Consider the following 14,355-nt stretch of genomic DNA (forward strand, 5'->3'; position numbering starts at 1 on the left):
ACCAGTGTAGAGTATTTTTTTAACACTGAAGACCCAGGACCAGAAACTATTGCAGAATCTTTATTCTGTAGCATATTTTATTAGTCAAGCAGCCACATAATCAGATTGATGGGAGTAGAGTGAAATAATTTGGAAGTCATGTTTTAAAACTTCCAGAATCCACCCTCTGGCTACAGATGTTTTACATTTGATGACCTTGACAGTTTTGAGAAATACTGGTCAAATATTTTGTATGATGCCTCTATACAGTGGGGCCTTGACTTATGAGTGTCCCGACTAAGGAGTTTTTTGAGATACCAGCTGTCTCACAGCCGATTTTTTGCATTGAGTTGACAGAGTAATTTGAGTGAACGAGCTCCTTAACGAGTTCCTTAACGAGCTCGGTCTCAGAACGAATTAAACTCATAAGTCAAGGCCCCACTGTATTGGAATTTTTCTGATGTTTTTCTCATGTTCTTGGTTTTGAGGAAGAAAACCACAGGGGTAAAGTGCCCCTTTATCACATATAGCACATTATTTACCAATGTAGATATTGACTTTGATCACCTGGCTTGTCAGGTTTCTCCACTTTTATTTCTAATATTGGTCATGTTTGTCTTCTCTTTTTCCTGGTTAGCTTGGGCAGAAGTTTAACCTTTTCAAAAAGCCAGCTTTTAATTTCTGTTTTTTTCATTATTTTGTTGATTTTTCCTATTTTCAATTTCATTGGTTTATTTTTTGTTATACTGTTGTCTTGCTTTATACGTTGTTCTCAAGAAGACTAATGCCTTCCTCCTTTTATTTAGAAGTCATTGATCAGTTTGATTCCAGGCCCAGAGGATTTCCCCCATTACCTTTACAGTCTAGTCTAGTGGTTTTCCTAGGACCGTGGTCGGCAAACTGCGGCTCGTGAGCCACATGCGGCTCTTTGGCCCCTTGAGTGTGGCTCTTCCACCAAATACCACGTGCAGGCATGCGTACAATGCGATTGAAACTTCATGGCCCATGCACAGAAGTCGGTTTTCGGCCCGGGCAAGTCTATTTTGAAGAAGTACTGTTGATATTTGGCTCTGTTGACGAATGAGTTTGCCGACCACTATCCTAGGATACGTCTAATAATTATTTCAGAATAATTTTTCCAGGTGTGCCTTTGGATTATGTTGATTCAGATCTTTTCTTTCTGGAGGGTATTTTTGGATTTTAAATATTTATTCCCTTTTGTTTAAATATTTATTTATTTTTTAGGAAACTCCAACTGTGTGGATGATGAATCACTTTTGCTTATTTTCTACCAGTTACTTTTTTTGGTGATTACTTTTTCCGCTCTCCTTATTTCAATTCATTTTCTTGAGTGTTTTCATTTATTTCCTGAATATCTCATATTTTTCTGTAAAAATTGTTTTATCTTGGATATTTTAATTTAATCTTCTTTTCTGAGTATCTTTGAGATTTTTCTTGAATTTTCCTTCTATGTCCTGTCAACTCTATTTCATATCTTTCTGTTTTACACCCACATATATTCTGAATTTTTGATATAAGGTGTTATTTATATCTGTATATTCATTTTTGTGAAGATACATTTATTTGGGAGTATTGAATATTGTCTAATAGGAATCTTTAACTTATAAAGTCACAATAGTATTCCTTTGCCTCAGCCTTTGTAACACACTGAACACAGAAACATTTTTCAGGCATGGGCATAAAGCCCACAACCTGGCATGTGCCCTGACTGGGAATGGAACCATGACCTCCTGTCCTGGTTCATGTCAGACACTGACACTCAACCACTGAGCCACACTGGTTGGGCTCTATGTTATTTCATAACTGGTATGAAGTCATGCAGGTTAAAACTGGTGAGCAGCAAGTAAATGCCATTTAGACAAATATTTGGCAGAACATGGTTGATAAATATTGAGAAACAACAGGTCTAATTTGCAGTATTAGATTAAGTACCGCTCAACTCTTTCCTTGGTAAACTTCATTTAAAAAAATGGGTCAACAGGGGGTGGGCGAGGAGAGGTCAACAGGGGAAAGAGGAGACATATGTAATACTATATGTAATACTTTAAACAACAAAGGATTTTTTAAAAAGGGTCTACAAGAGAGAGTGCGTTTCTCGAAAAGCAGTGTGCAGACTACAGCTTCTCGTGTAATCCATGGAAGACTCAGCTCATGGACAATTAGATTTTCAAGCAATGATAGGATTATATCCCACTTTGGGTTCACAAGGAGTCACATTGTGGGGGCGGGGGGGGGGGGCGGATTTCCACACATCTCATTGAACTAGGACTACATTTTTGGAAAGAGACTTAACAGAATCTCAGTACTTCAGTGTCCCAGACTGTGTGGCTGGGCACTGGTATGAAACATTGCAGACAAGTTAGATTAGGAGCACTTGTCAAAATCTTAGCTCATGTTTGATAGCAAGGGAATCATTAAAAAAAAAAAAAAAACTCCCAAAAAACAAAACTTCAAACATTCCTGAAGGGGTTTATCCTTGAAGAACTTTAAACAAGGCTGGCAAGTTAATGCACTATTTTTAGTCACACTGTAGCCTTTTAATAATTTGGCCATTTAAACCTGGGTCATACTGTCCTAGGGCAAGCATGTAAAACTCGCGGTCCAGGGGCTGCATGCGGCCCACAACGAATATTTTTGCGGCCCAGTCAATATAATGGTATGTAAGAAACGTTTTAATAAAAATTTCGTTAATTTTTACAATACTGTTATACATAATTATTAAGAAACTACAACGTTCACTAATGACTGATCACTATAATTGTGTTGCATTCATTTCCCTTCTGCTTCTTCCGCGCAGGCCCACCATCTCTCTCCACTAATACTAGCAGCGACTTTTCTAGCAGCTGATTGCCACGTCATTAGTCTTGGACTGACTTGTTTGGTGTGTTCAACAGGAAATACTTTGCTTTAGGAGAACAAGAAAAATAGGCTTATTTGTGTTACGCTTATTAATTTGTGCAGTTATGCAGTGTCTGGGCAGTTAATGTTAGAGAAAAAATATTTTTATTAAAATGTTCTATTATGTTAACGATGACTCATTTATTTCAGCCCTTTGTATTCAGCATGTCTCTATCAAAATAAATCTACGTTTCTATGAAAATTGAAGCTTTTTGTTTTTTTGCGGCCCACATAAACTTAAACCTTGTTTATTTGGCCCGTGTTAGCCTTTGAGCTTGACATGCTTGTCCTAGGGCCACTTCCCTAAAATGAATATGGACGATGTTCCAGAAATATTCAGTAATATGGTGTTGCCTGTTTTGAATGTGGGGTATTTTTCCTTTTCAGTTCTTCCTTTTGGCCAAGCCACATTATGGGGCTACCTTGGCTACATGAAGAATTTCCTCATAGATTTTTTTTTTTTTGCACTAGGAGATTATTGGTCAATTTTGTTTTGCTTTTCTATTACTCAGTTCACCCATTTCTGAGTTGTCTGCCTTTAGATGCCTGCTGCTTGGTCTGCGTTTCTAAGTAGAGATATTATTCAGCTTAAGTCACTCTATTTAATTGTCAACAATAGTTAAAGCAAGACTGTAAAGAACAGGTCAAAATCAAACCATTATTTAGATTAAAAATGGCCCAACTGGTTTGGCTCAGTGGATAGAGTGTCCGACTGTGGACTGAAGGGTCCCAGGTTCAATTCCAGTCAAGGGCACATGACTAGGTTGTGGGCTTGATCCCCTGTGGGGGGCATGCAGGAGGCAGCCAATCAATGACTCTTTCTCATCATTGATGTTTCTATCTCTCTCTCTCCCTTCCTCTCTGAAATCAATAAAAATATATTAAAAAAATGATTATATAAAACATATCAAAGGTATGGAACATAAAACATTACTAAGAAGCATTCAATGTTTAAAATGCCTTTTCACCTTAGAGCTATAATATATACATGCATACATAGCTATATATACTTAATTGTGGCTGCTACTCCTGATAAATCTTTTCTGCTCAGATGCACTTATAAAATTTATTGATACATGAGCTTTTTAAAAACCTAGTTATGAGATAAGTGGCTTGTCACACAGTGAGACAGAAAAACAACTGATATATATTCATTTTTTCAAGTAATGTTATGTACAGTTTTATTGCCAGTATATGCACAACAGTAAGCATAGAACTATAAATACACAATGTAATTAACAGTAGAAAACAAAATTGTTACAGGGAAAGGGGAGGAGATATAGAGAGACTTCCTGCTGCGAGAACAGAAACAAAGGTAAAAGCCGATGACAAATCATCCATTCAGTACTCTTAAATTCTTTACATACATTTCTACATTTTGTTCAATTAAACAAAGAAAGTTCAGATAACTCTGTAACAACAGCAAATTGCTTCCCTAATAGCTATTTGCCTTTCCAGTCAAATTCACTTTGTTAGGATTAAAAAAAAAGTCAAGATGAGCAATCATTAGTATTCTGGTTCCAAATGATCTACTTTGCCTTTCGCCAACACTGGTCATTTTTGCAAATTGGCTGCACATGAAAAGAATAGATGTAGCCAAAGGTGACTTAAAAACGTAACAGAAAAATCACCCTTTAGTTTTCCAAAAGACACTATAGGCAGCAGCTCAATTAAAAGTATTGGCCCTGAAGAGGTAGAGAATTTGAGCCCATTATACAAGGAAATAGCCTTGGCACCATCTTCTCTCTCATCAGGATCCACGTTTTCAAGTAAGACAATTTCATGGTAAAAGGAAACCAGGTTCCACCATTTACACAAAAGGTGCTGGTCGACTCCCATGTCTCAATAATTAGTTTGTTTATTAAATGAGAAACAGAAGACTGTCAAGGACACACATGCACTTGATTATTTTTGTCTGTTTCCATTATCAAGTTTATTTGTAAGTGAATTTGATATTAATAAATATAAAAAAGCATCATTCACAATAAAGATAAACAAACCAAAAACCCTGCAATGAAACCTTCCATTTTAATAAGTATTAAGAAAAAAAAAAAAACAGGCAGATGATTTGGTGCAGCTTTCTTAAGGAATCATAGAGGGGACATGGTTTTAAATAAAGATGGCAAGATCAGTAACCAACAAACAATATCAGTTTTACAAAACTGGCTGATTCTGTAACATTTCTCTTTGAGGTCTTAGTTTTAAACTACAGACCACCCCAAAGAAGTTATAGCTAATGACATGTATCACAATCACACCAACAGAGTCCAGCTGTAGCTCAAATTAGTCCTGCTGTGTTTCACGTCATTTCAATATTACTAGCATAGGACATGATAGGAAACAAAACTCAAGGTAGCAATTAAAAAATATTATCCTGCATTTGAATAAAGGCAAAAAATGTTTTAGACTGTCCAACTTTTAAAGCTTTAAGCATTCCTGTTTAACCAGCATTAAAAATAATTTATACAACCATAACACTGGCAAAGGTTAATGGGGAAGACAAAGAAGTACAAACAGTGAAATGATGAGTTAGATTTAAAATTACTTTATATTGATCAACTGTTGTTAATACTGCTTCTTCTTGGATTTGGGATAACTATCATAAAAGTTACATGCAGACTGAGGATAGTCCTCTGTTACAGAAAATACAAAACAAAACAGAAAACTAAAACTAGGAAACAATGGTAAGCTCCAAAAGATGCATTTGAAAATTTCCTTTCATTGAGGAGGGTGGCCTGTGTCCTTCCCTGGAGAGACCTGGTTCACTTCCACTGGCTTCACTAACTTTGCCCAGGGACATCAGTAGTGGGATCAGCTCCTCCAGAGCCTGTTTGTGCACGTTTGATGTAAAGATTCAGTAGCTTCATCTGCAGATTGAAAGCAAACATGTCATTTGAGCAAGCTGCCCTAATTTATAGTATAATGTTCATTAAAAAATTATATACATACTAGAGGCCTGGTGCACGAAATTTGTGTCCCTCAGCCTGGCCTGCACCCTCTTGTAACCCGGGACTGCTGGCTCCTAACTGCTTGCTTGCCTGATCGCCCCTAACCATTCTGTCTGCCTGCCTGATAACCCCTAACTGCTCTCCTGCCTACCTGATTGTCTTTATCCACTCTGCCTGCCTGCCTGATTGCCCCTAACTGCTCGCCTGCCTACCTCAGTGGTTGGCAAACTGCAGTGACTTCTGCGCATGGGCCATGAAGTTTCAATTGCACTGTACATGCGCGCCTGCACGTGGTATTTTGTGGAAGAGCCACACTCAAGGGGCCAAAGAGCTGCATGTGGCTCACGAGCCGCAGTTTGCCGACCACTGGCCTACCTGATTGTGCCTAACCACCTCTGCCTGCCTGATTGCCCCTAACAGCTTGCCTTGCTGTCTGATCACCCCTAACTGTTCTCCTGCCTGCCTGATCACCCTTAACCACCTCTCCCTCGGCCCCTGCCACCATGGCTTCGTCTGGAAGGACGTCCGGAAGGTCGTTTGGCTATCCAGTCTAATTAGCATATTATGCTTTTATTAGTATAGCTATGTGAGCTTTAAAAGATAAATTTTGAATAGAGGGGTTATTACAATGCCCAGTTATTGTTGACAATTAGAAATTATAAAAATTTTTTCTAATTTGTTCACAATTGAGTAATCTAGCACGTCCTTTCAAAAACTATTGTAGCCCTAGCTGGTTTGGCTCAGTGGATAGGGTGTCGGCCTGTGGACTGAAGGGTCCCAGGTTCGATTCCTGGTCAGGGCACATGCCCGGGTTGCGGGCTAGATCCCCAGTGTGGGGCGTGCAGGAGGCAGTTGATCAATGATTCTCTCTAATCATTGATGTTTCTATCTCTCCCTCTCCTTTCATCTCTGAAATATAAACTATTGTAGTGGTAACATAAAACTTCAAGTAAATTTAGAAAAAGAAGTTACCATTAAAACAATGACAAATATTTAAGTACTATTTGCTATACAATATACTAACTACCTTATATTATCACTTTTTATCTTCAAAACAGAATGTGTGAGTCACTCACTGCCTAAGGTCTCAGAGCTAAGAAAGAAGTGGGCCAGGATATAAAATTAGGCACTTGGGTTCCAGGACCCAAGATCTTAGATAATTATGCCACTGTCCTCCTAATAAAAATGTTTTTGAGCCGAGGCCGGTTTGGCTCAGTGGATAGAGCGTCAGCCTGCGGACTGAGAGGTCCCGGGTTCGATTCCGGTCAAGGGCATGTACCTGGGTTGCGGGCACATCCCCGGTGGGGGATGTGCAAGAGGCGGCTGATCGATGTTTCTCTCTCATCGATGTTTCTAACTCTCTCTATCTCTCTCCCTTCCTCTCTGTGAAAAATCAATAAAATATAAAAAAAAAAAATGTTTTTGAGGTGGCGTGGTGAGCACACAGTGCAATGTATGAATAATGTGTTGTGGGGGTTGTATGCCTGAAACCTGTATGATTTTCTTGGCCAATGTCACCCCAATTAAAAATGTTTTTTGATTTCTCATTTTGCAGTCTTTACGGTATGAGACCATATTTTTCTAAAGTTTGTAATCAGAGCATATACATTTTTTTTCATCAAATGTCATTTCCAAATATTTCTCCCCCACCTACCTATTGTCTTCGTATGCAACATTATTACTGGCTTCCTAATATCCCGATAAGGTGCTTAATTTTAATCCTTCTATAGACAACTCTGAATTATCAGGACCTAATTTAAGATCATAACAAAAGCTGGAATCCATTTTTTTTGAAAACCACTTTATTACTGAAAGTTTTCTTTTTTAATATTAACTCTTTAATTCAAAGGTTTTTAACCCAGTGTCCATGGGATTCAGGGACTCATTGCATCCTCTGAAACTAGGTATAAAATTTTCTGTATGTATTTATTTTTCTTGAGATGAGATTAACCCCAGGAAGTTTTAAAAACCACTGCCTTAATCTATGTATAACTTATGAAAGGTTTATACCTGAGCTCATTTTCCTTTATGTGTATTTTTCTGCCCTTTTGCTATTTTAAAAATAAATATGATCATAGTAATGACAATCATTCAGATTTGGGGAAACTCTTTAACTGAAGTGTCTCCTATTAACTTGTTTATAAGCCACAGTTCAACAATCATAATCTATCCTCACCCTCTACAAATAATTTCAAAATTTTGGTAGTATCAAAGAAATGAGAAAAGCAAGACTTATTTTTTCAACATACCAATCAAAGTTGTACACTTATCCGGATCCAAATAAGAATGGAACGAGAACAAATATTTACCATAGTTCATAGGGGGAAATTTAAATATGTTCAAGTGGTCCATTTTTAGGAGATATAAAATAATCCATGAATGTATAACCCTGCCTATTTTTAACTAAACAGTCTTTGAGGGTAAGGATTTGGTTGTGGGAGTGACAAAGAAGCTGGCTATTTTAAATAACCAGAATCTGGTAGGCATTCTTTCATAGCAATCTACCAGTCACCCTACCAAACTGCTGACTTCCCCTGAGTGGCAAATATGAAAGTAGAAAGAGCTAAAATGCAAATGGTAGGAAGAATAAGTTGAATGCTCAAAGCATGACTTACTAAAAGCTGAATACAAAAATAAATTTTGTATCAACATAGACACACACAAATAAATTTTGAAGAAGGTACCATGGTCAGCATCCTTAGAACAAAGCAGCTCTACTTACTTTACTGCCAGTAAGTTGACTGAGATGTGGTTTTAGTTCATCACCAATTACCGCATGAACAGCCACCAGGCAGAAGACACAAGCTTTCCGAACACTGCTCTCTGAATTGTCATAACCCTAGGGAGAAAAGTCCGTGTTAGCACTCCTGGGGGATCTGAGAAAGCACCATCCAACAGAGACAGAAGACGCAACTCAAAGATGAGATCTCAAGCTTTACTGACCAATGAACTTTTCAACCTTTTCAGGCAGACATTCCCTCTCTCCTTCCATCTCCCCTGTGGCACCTCCACTGTTGTTAGCCTTCCTTATCAGGTCCTTTATTTAGCCTGGAAAGCTGCAATTCTCTGACTCTAAGGCTGCCTCTTTGCCAATCCACCCTGCAAAAAGTCTCCAGATTAACCTCCCTAAATCATTCAGTTTTATGGAACTCAACAGCTCCTCACTAGCAAATAAAATCTCCTTGGCCTGGCAGTCAGGGTACTCCTATAATCCAGGCTGAGTTAAGCTTAATATCTGTCCCATCCCTACCACTGCTTCAACTATTCATCCAAACATTTATTCAGTATTCATTATATATATGACATATACATGTTATATATTCTATTCTTAGTATCAAAGCATAGACCAAGAAGAAAGATATTTGGACCTGATCTTCAAGGATCTCACAATTAAAAATTTTAGGGCTTAGAATAAAGTCACATAGATAATGCACCAAGAAATAAATGATTAATTCTCTTCAGGAGGAGGTCTTTATTTTTTTTTTTAAATATACTTTATTGATTTTTTACAGAGAGGAAGGGAGAGAGATAGAGAGTTAGAAACATCGATGAGAGAGAATCATCGATCAGCTGCCTCCTGCACATCTCCCACTGGGGATATGCCCGCAACCCAGGTACATGCCCTTGACCGGAATCAAACCTGGGACCTCTCAGTCTGCAGGCCGACGCTCCATCCACTGAGCCAAACCGGTTTCGGCAGGAGGAGGTCTTAATATAGTGGTACACACTACTGAATTAAAATCACATAATAGAATATTATTTATTGGATGGCAGAAATCTCATAATCTATGAAGTTAAGCAAAGCATGTTATAAATTCCATATTTGTCATAATGTTTATATGAATGGGTTTGTGTGCATAGAAAAAAAAAGTATTACATCTATGACTGTAAATTACTACGACCACTTTGGAGAGGAATCTGGTAATACCTAGGAATTCTATTTCTAGATATATATACATATAAATACAAGAAATTTCGCTGTAATATATATTTAAGTTAATTAAAAAAGGGAAACACCCACATTTCCAACAACACATTAATGGGTAAACAAACTGTGGTATAGCCCGAGCCAGCATGGCTTAGTGGATAGAGCGTCAGCCCATGGACTGAAGGGTCCCGGGTTCAATTCTGGTCAAGGCATGTACCTCAGTTGCAGGCTTGATCCCTGGTCAGGGCACACACGGAGGTAACCAATTGATATGTCTCTCTCACATTGATGTTTCTCTCTCTGTCTCTCCCTTTCCCTTCCACTCTCTTTAAAAATCAATGGAAAAATATCCTCAGGTGAGGATTAACAACCACCACTACCCCCACCACCACAATCCCCCCCCCCCCAAATTGTAGTATAAACATAAATGGAATATTATTCAGTCAAAAAAAGAATGAAACTGGAATACATGCTACAACATAGATGAACCCTAAAAACATTATGCTAAATAAAATGAGCCAGCCACATGAGGACAAACACTATATGAGGAACACAGAAAGTAGAATAGAGGTTACCTGGGACTGAGAGGAGAAAGAATGGGGAATCACTGATTAATGGGTACAGAGTTTCCATTTGGGATGATTAAAAAGTTCTGAAAATGAATAGTGGTGATGGTTGTGTAATCTTGTGAATGTATTTAATGCCACAAAATTGCACACTTAAGAATGACTAAATGGTAAATTTTATATTATGTATATTTTAACACACACAGTGCACACACACCACACACACCTGCCTACAGTCTTGGATGTTCAGAGCAAATAGGCAAGCGTGGTCATGCCATTAGTGTTGCCTGGGAAAGTGCCTACAATAACAGAATCCCAAATCTATCGTAGCTTATTCCTCCATGCTTAACTGCTTACCTGTATTAGGCCTGGCATAATTTCTGGTAAAAGCAGATTAAGAGTTTCCTTGGATACTCTCTCTATCACTTTTGTTTGCATTTTGATTGCAGCAAGATTAATGGGGTAATCTGCAGTTTGGATGATAGGACAAAGCACTTTGATGCACTGCTCTGGGCTGATTGAAGTGGCCAACACGGATGCAGCTTCCTCAGCTGATCTCACCACCTAAAACAAAGGAAATTGAGTAGGGAAGTAATAAAAATAAATTTTCTATACTGTGTCCTGGAAGTACAAACTTCATGATATAGATAATAGGACATAACAACTGGAATTTGCTTTGAAAATATTAAAAAAACAAAAAGTAAGAGTACTGCTAAAACAGGGTTGGCAAAATGTAACTGTTGAAGTTAGGAAATGAATTCATCGGTCTTTATTAAACCATTTTTCCTTCTTTTGTGTTCTTTTAATATTGGCAAAAGTGATTTTAAAACCATATTGTGGTCTAGTTGTGCAGGGAAGTGAACGCTCTATTTACCTAGACTACAATGTGGAGTCTTCTGCATCAGCCACACTGAGATGCTGCTCATTATTAGTGTCCTCAACCCCAGGAGTGCTATGTCCCCTTTTACCACATAATTACAACATAAAACATTCAATACGTTATCAAGTAACACGCTATTCCTCCTTCTGTTCATAATGATTTTCTTTCCTTCTGTATTGGGCTTGGGGAAGGTATGATACTGCTTTTTCAATAAAGAGAAGAAACAGTTGTCAATCTTATTAGGATCTGTAATCTCTAGTGACGGTCTTGAAAACATGTAAAAATTATTGCTTTTCATGCTACTTTGGTAGTGTCTTCCTTATGACCTCAATCTGTGAGAGGTGCTCAGAAAGGCAAAGGGAAAAATACACTGGAAGTCAGAAGACCCAGGGCTAATTCAGCTATAGCACCTTAAGAATGTCAACTTTATCTTTTGTAAAAATAGGGATATTACAGGCATTATTTGGGTCAGAAGGTGGGTAACTAAACTATTAGCTTTTTAGACATTAAGCAAGATGTTAAACAACAGCTGAATAAAAAAATCTGAATAAAAATCCAGGCAGATTTAAAAGTTATGATTCACTCTCCTCTAAGGTTCAGTCAGATCTTTTGGAAAGGGGGTTACAGAGGCTTTCAGTTTCTTTGTATCCTCACCAACACTTCCCAGTGCCTTTTTCCTGGTCTGTGTTAAGTGGTATCTCACTGTGGGTTTTACTTGCATTTTCCTAAGACTAATGATGTTGAGCATCTTTTTGTGTGCTCATTGGCCATTTGTATAACTTATTTGCAGAAAAGTCAATCCAGATCTTTCGCCCATTTTTTAATTGGGTTGTCTCTTTGTTGTTGGTTTGTAAAAGTTCTTTATATGTTCTGGTTGTTAGTCCCTTATCGGACACATCATTTATAACATTTTTCTCCTATTCTGTGGATTGCCTTTTCACTTTTTTTATAACGTCTTTTGAAGCACAAAAGTTTTTAATTTTGATGAAGTCCGTTTATCTTCTTTCTAGTAGTTGTTGTAGGTTACTTCTACTTCTGGCATTCTATCTAACTACTGCCTAATCCAAGGTAACGAAGATTTACATTTGTTTTCTTATGAGATTTTTAAAGTTTTAGCTTTTACATTAAGTATTGATCTATTTTGTCTCACTGCTATTTTAACTTTCCTTTTTGACTTTTGCTCATGTCTGTTTTACCAGACACCTAATGCTATTGCTCTGGTGCTTTCTCTTAGAACTGCAGTTCCTATTTGAAATTTCCTTTTCTAATTACTTCTGAGATTTTTATAAAAATCCTCATGATTGTCTTATCACCATCACTGGTGGTCGTGGCAATATTAGACTCTTCCAGGCAAGCTGTCCTCATTATTTTATTTAATAAACTTAAAAAAATATTTTTATTGATTTCACAGAGAGGAAGGGAGAGGGAGAGACAGAAACATCAATGATGAGACAGAATCATTGATCATCTGCCTCCTGCACACCCCCTACTGGGAATCGAGCCCGCAATTTGGGCATGTGCCCTAACTGGGAATCAATCTGTAACCTCCTGGCTCATGAGTTGATGCTCAACTGCTGAGCCACACCAGCTGAGCTATTTAATAAACTTTTAACAGATATCCAGCTCATACAGGCAATTTACCACTTTAAAATAGTAACGATTCTTATCTTAATTACTTAAAAAAACAACAACTAAATTCTTATTGATAAGTGGAATGTGAAGATAACATTGGTGAACTCTAAGTAAAAAACGAAAAGTGAAATGAAGGAGAAAATGAAGATAAATTATTTCCTAGAGCTAGCCATGATATCAAAATAATGTACTTAATAGGAAGGAATATATGCTTGTATCTCAATTAGATATTACCTTGAAAATCAAGATGAGTGTTCATTAAGGAAATGATGGATAAGGGTACATTTTAAGCAACATTTATGTTTAACGCAATATAGTAGTCCCCCAGTTTTCTGGGGGCTCAGTTATCTGCACTCAACCACGGTATAAAAATATTAAATGGAAAGTTCCAGTAAGAAAGCATACATTTTAAACAGCATGCTCTTCTGAGTAGCATCATGAAATCTTGCATCATCCCACTCTGTCCCGTACAGGACGTGAATCATCCCTGTGCCCAGCATAGCCTACATTATATACACTACCACCTGTTAGTCACTTAGCAGCCAGCTCAGTTATCATATCCATTGTCACAGTATCAGTGCTTGTATTCCAAGTCGCCCTTCTTTGACTTAATAATGGCCCAAAGTGCAAGAGTTGTGATGCTGGCAGTTCAGATGTGCCAAAGAGAAGCTGTAAAGAGCTTCCTTTTAGTGAAAAGGTGAGTAGAGTGCTATTAGTAGGATATTGTGAGAAAGACCACATGCACATAACTTTCATTACATTATATTGCTATAAATGTTCTATTTTATTATTAGTTATTGCTGTTAACCACTTACTCTAATTTATAAGTTAAACTTTATCATGGGCATTTATGTGTAGGAAAAAAACATAGTAAATATAGGGTTCGGTACCACCTTTAGATTCAGTCATCGACTGGGGGTCTTGATACATAACTCCTGAGGAAAAGGGGCGACTGCTGTAATATCAGAAGTACTAGGAATAAAATAATAATAATTTAAGTGTCAGGTAACTTACCTCCTTATGAGGATCTTTATGTGCTTCTAATGTTTTCATGACAGTCAGTTCTGCATAGTTTTTAAATCTTGCTGGTTGATGCCTTAGGATTTCTTTTAAAACCTTTAATGCCAAAGCCCTGATTGTAGGCTAAGAAGAAACATTTTAATGTTTTTAATATTTTGGGTTGTAGATAATCTTTTACATTTCCCATGTCTAAAGTATAAGGATCTTAATACTAAGGTGAGGGTCGGGGGATCATAGACAACTACATAAAGTATGTGGAATATTGCATAATTAAGTTTTCACATCTCTAATTGAAAACATATCACACATCTTAAAAAAACTGAGAACTAAATACGATTAAAAAGGAACTTTTACATCTGAACCAATTTAAGTAGGCAAAACAAGTAACCTGTACTCTCCTGTAAAGACCTGTCAGCAACTTCTCATTTTTGCCATTGTCAATTATTCAAAATCGCTGGGCTACTTGGTTTACAAGAAGAAGCA

General features: G+C 37.4%; 1 protein-coding gene across 24 annotated transcripts in view; it reads right to left on the reverse strand.

Moving 5' to 3' along the window:
- Positions 1–4,044: 4,044 nt before the first annotated feature.
- The window catches only part of CLASP2 (cytoplasmic linker associated protein 2), a gene marked incomplete at its 5' end in the record, with an annotated part of 144,715 nt that continues 134,404 nt past the window's right edge, over positions 4,045–14,355 (reverse strand). For all 24 annotated transcript variants that reach the window (XM_081106448.1, XM_081106469.1, XM_081106466.1 and 21 more), the window contains 4 exons: positions 4,045–5,765; positions 8,569–8,685; positions 10,698–10,904; positions 13,867–13,995. In XM_081106448.1, coding sequence (XP_080962574.1) covers positions 5,679–5,765; positions 8,569–8,685; positions 10,698–10,904; positions 13,867–13,995 — 540 coding nt within the window. In that variant the 3' untranslated portion in view covers positions 4,045–5,678. The remainder of the gene's footprint in view (positions 5,766–8,568; positions 8,686–10,697; positions 10,905–13,866; positions 13,996–14,355) is intronic.

This window comes from Myotis nattereri (genome assembly GCF_964212035.1).
Source record: "Myotis nattereri genome assembly, chromosome: 14".
Lineage (NCBI taxonomy): Eukaryota > Metazoa > Chordata > Mammalia > Chiroptera > Vespertilionidae > Myotis > Myotis nattereri.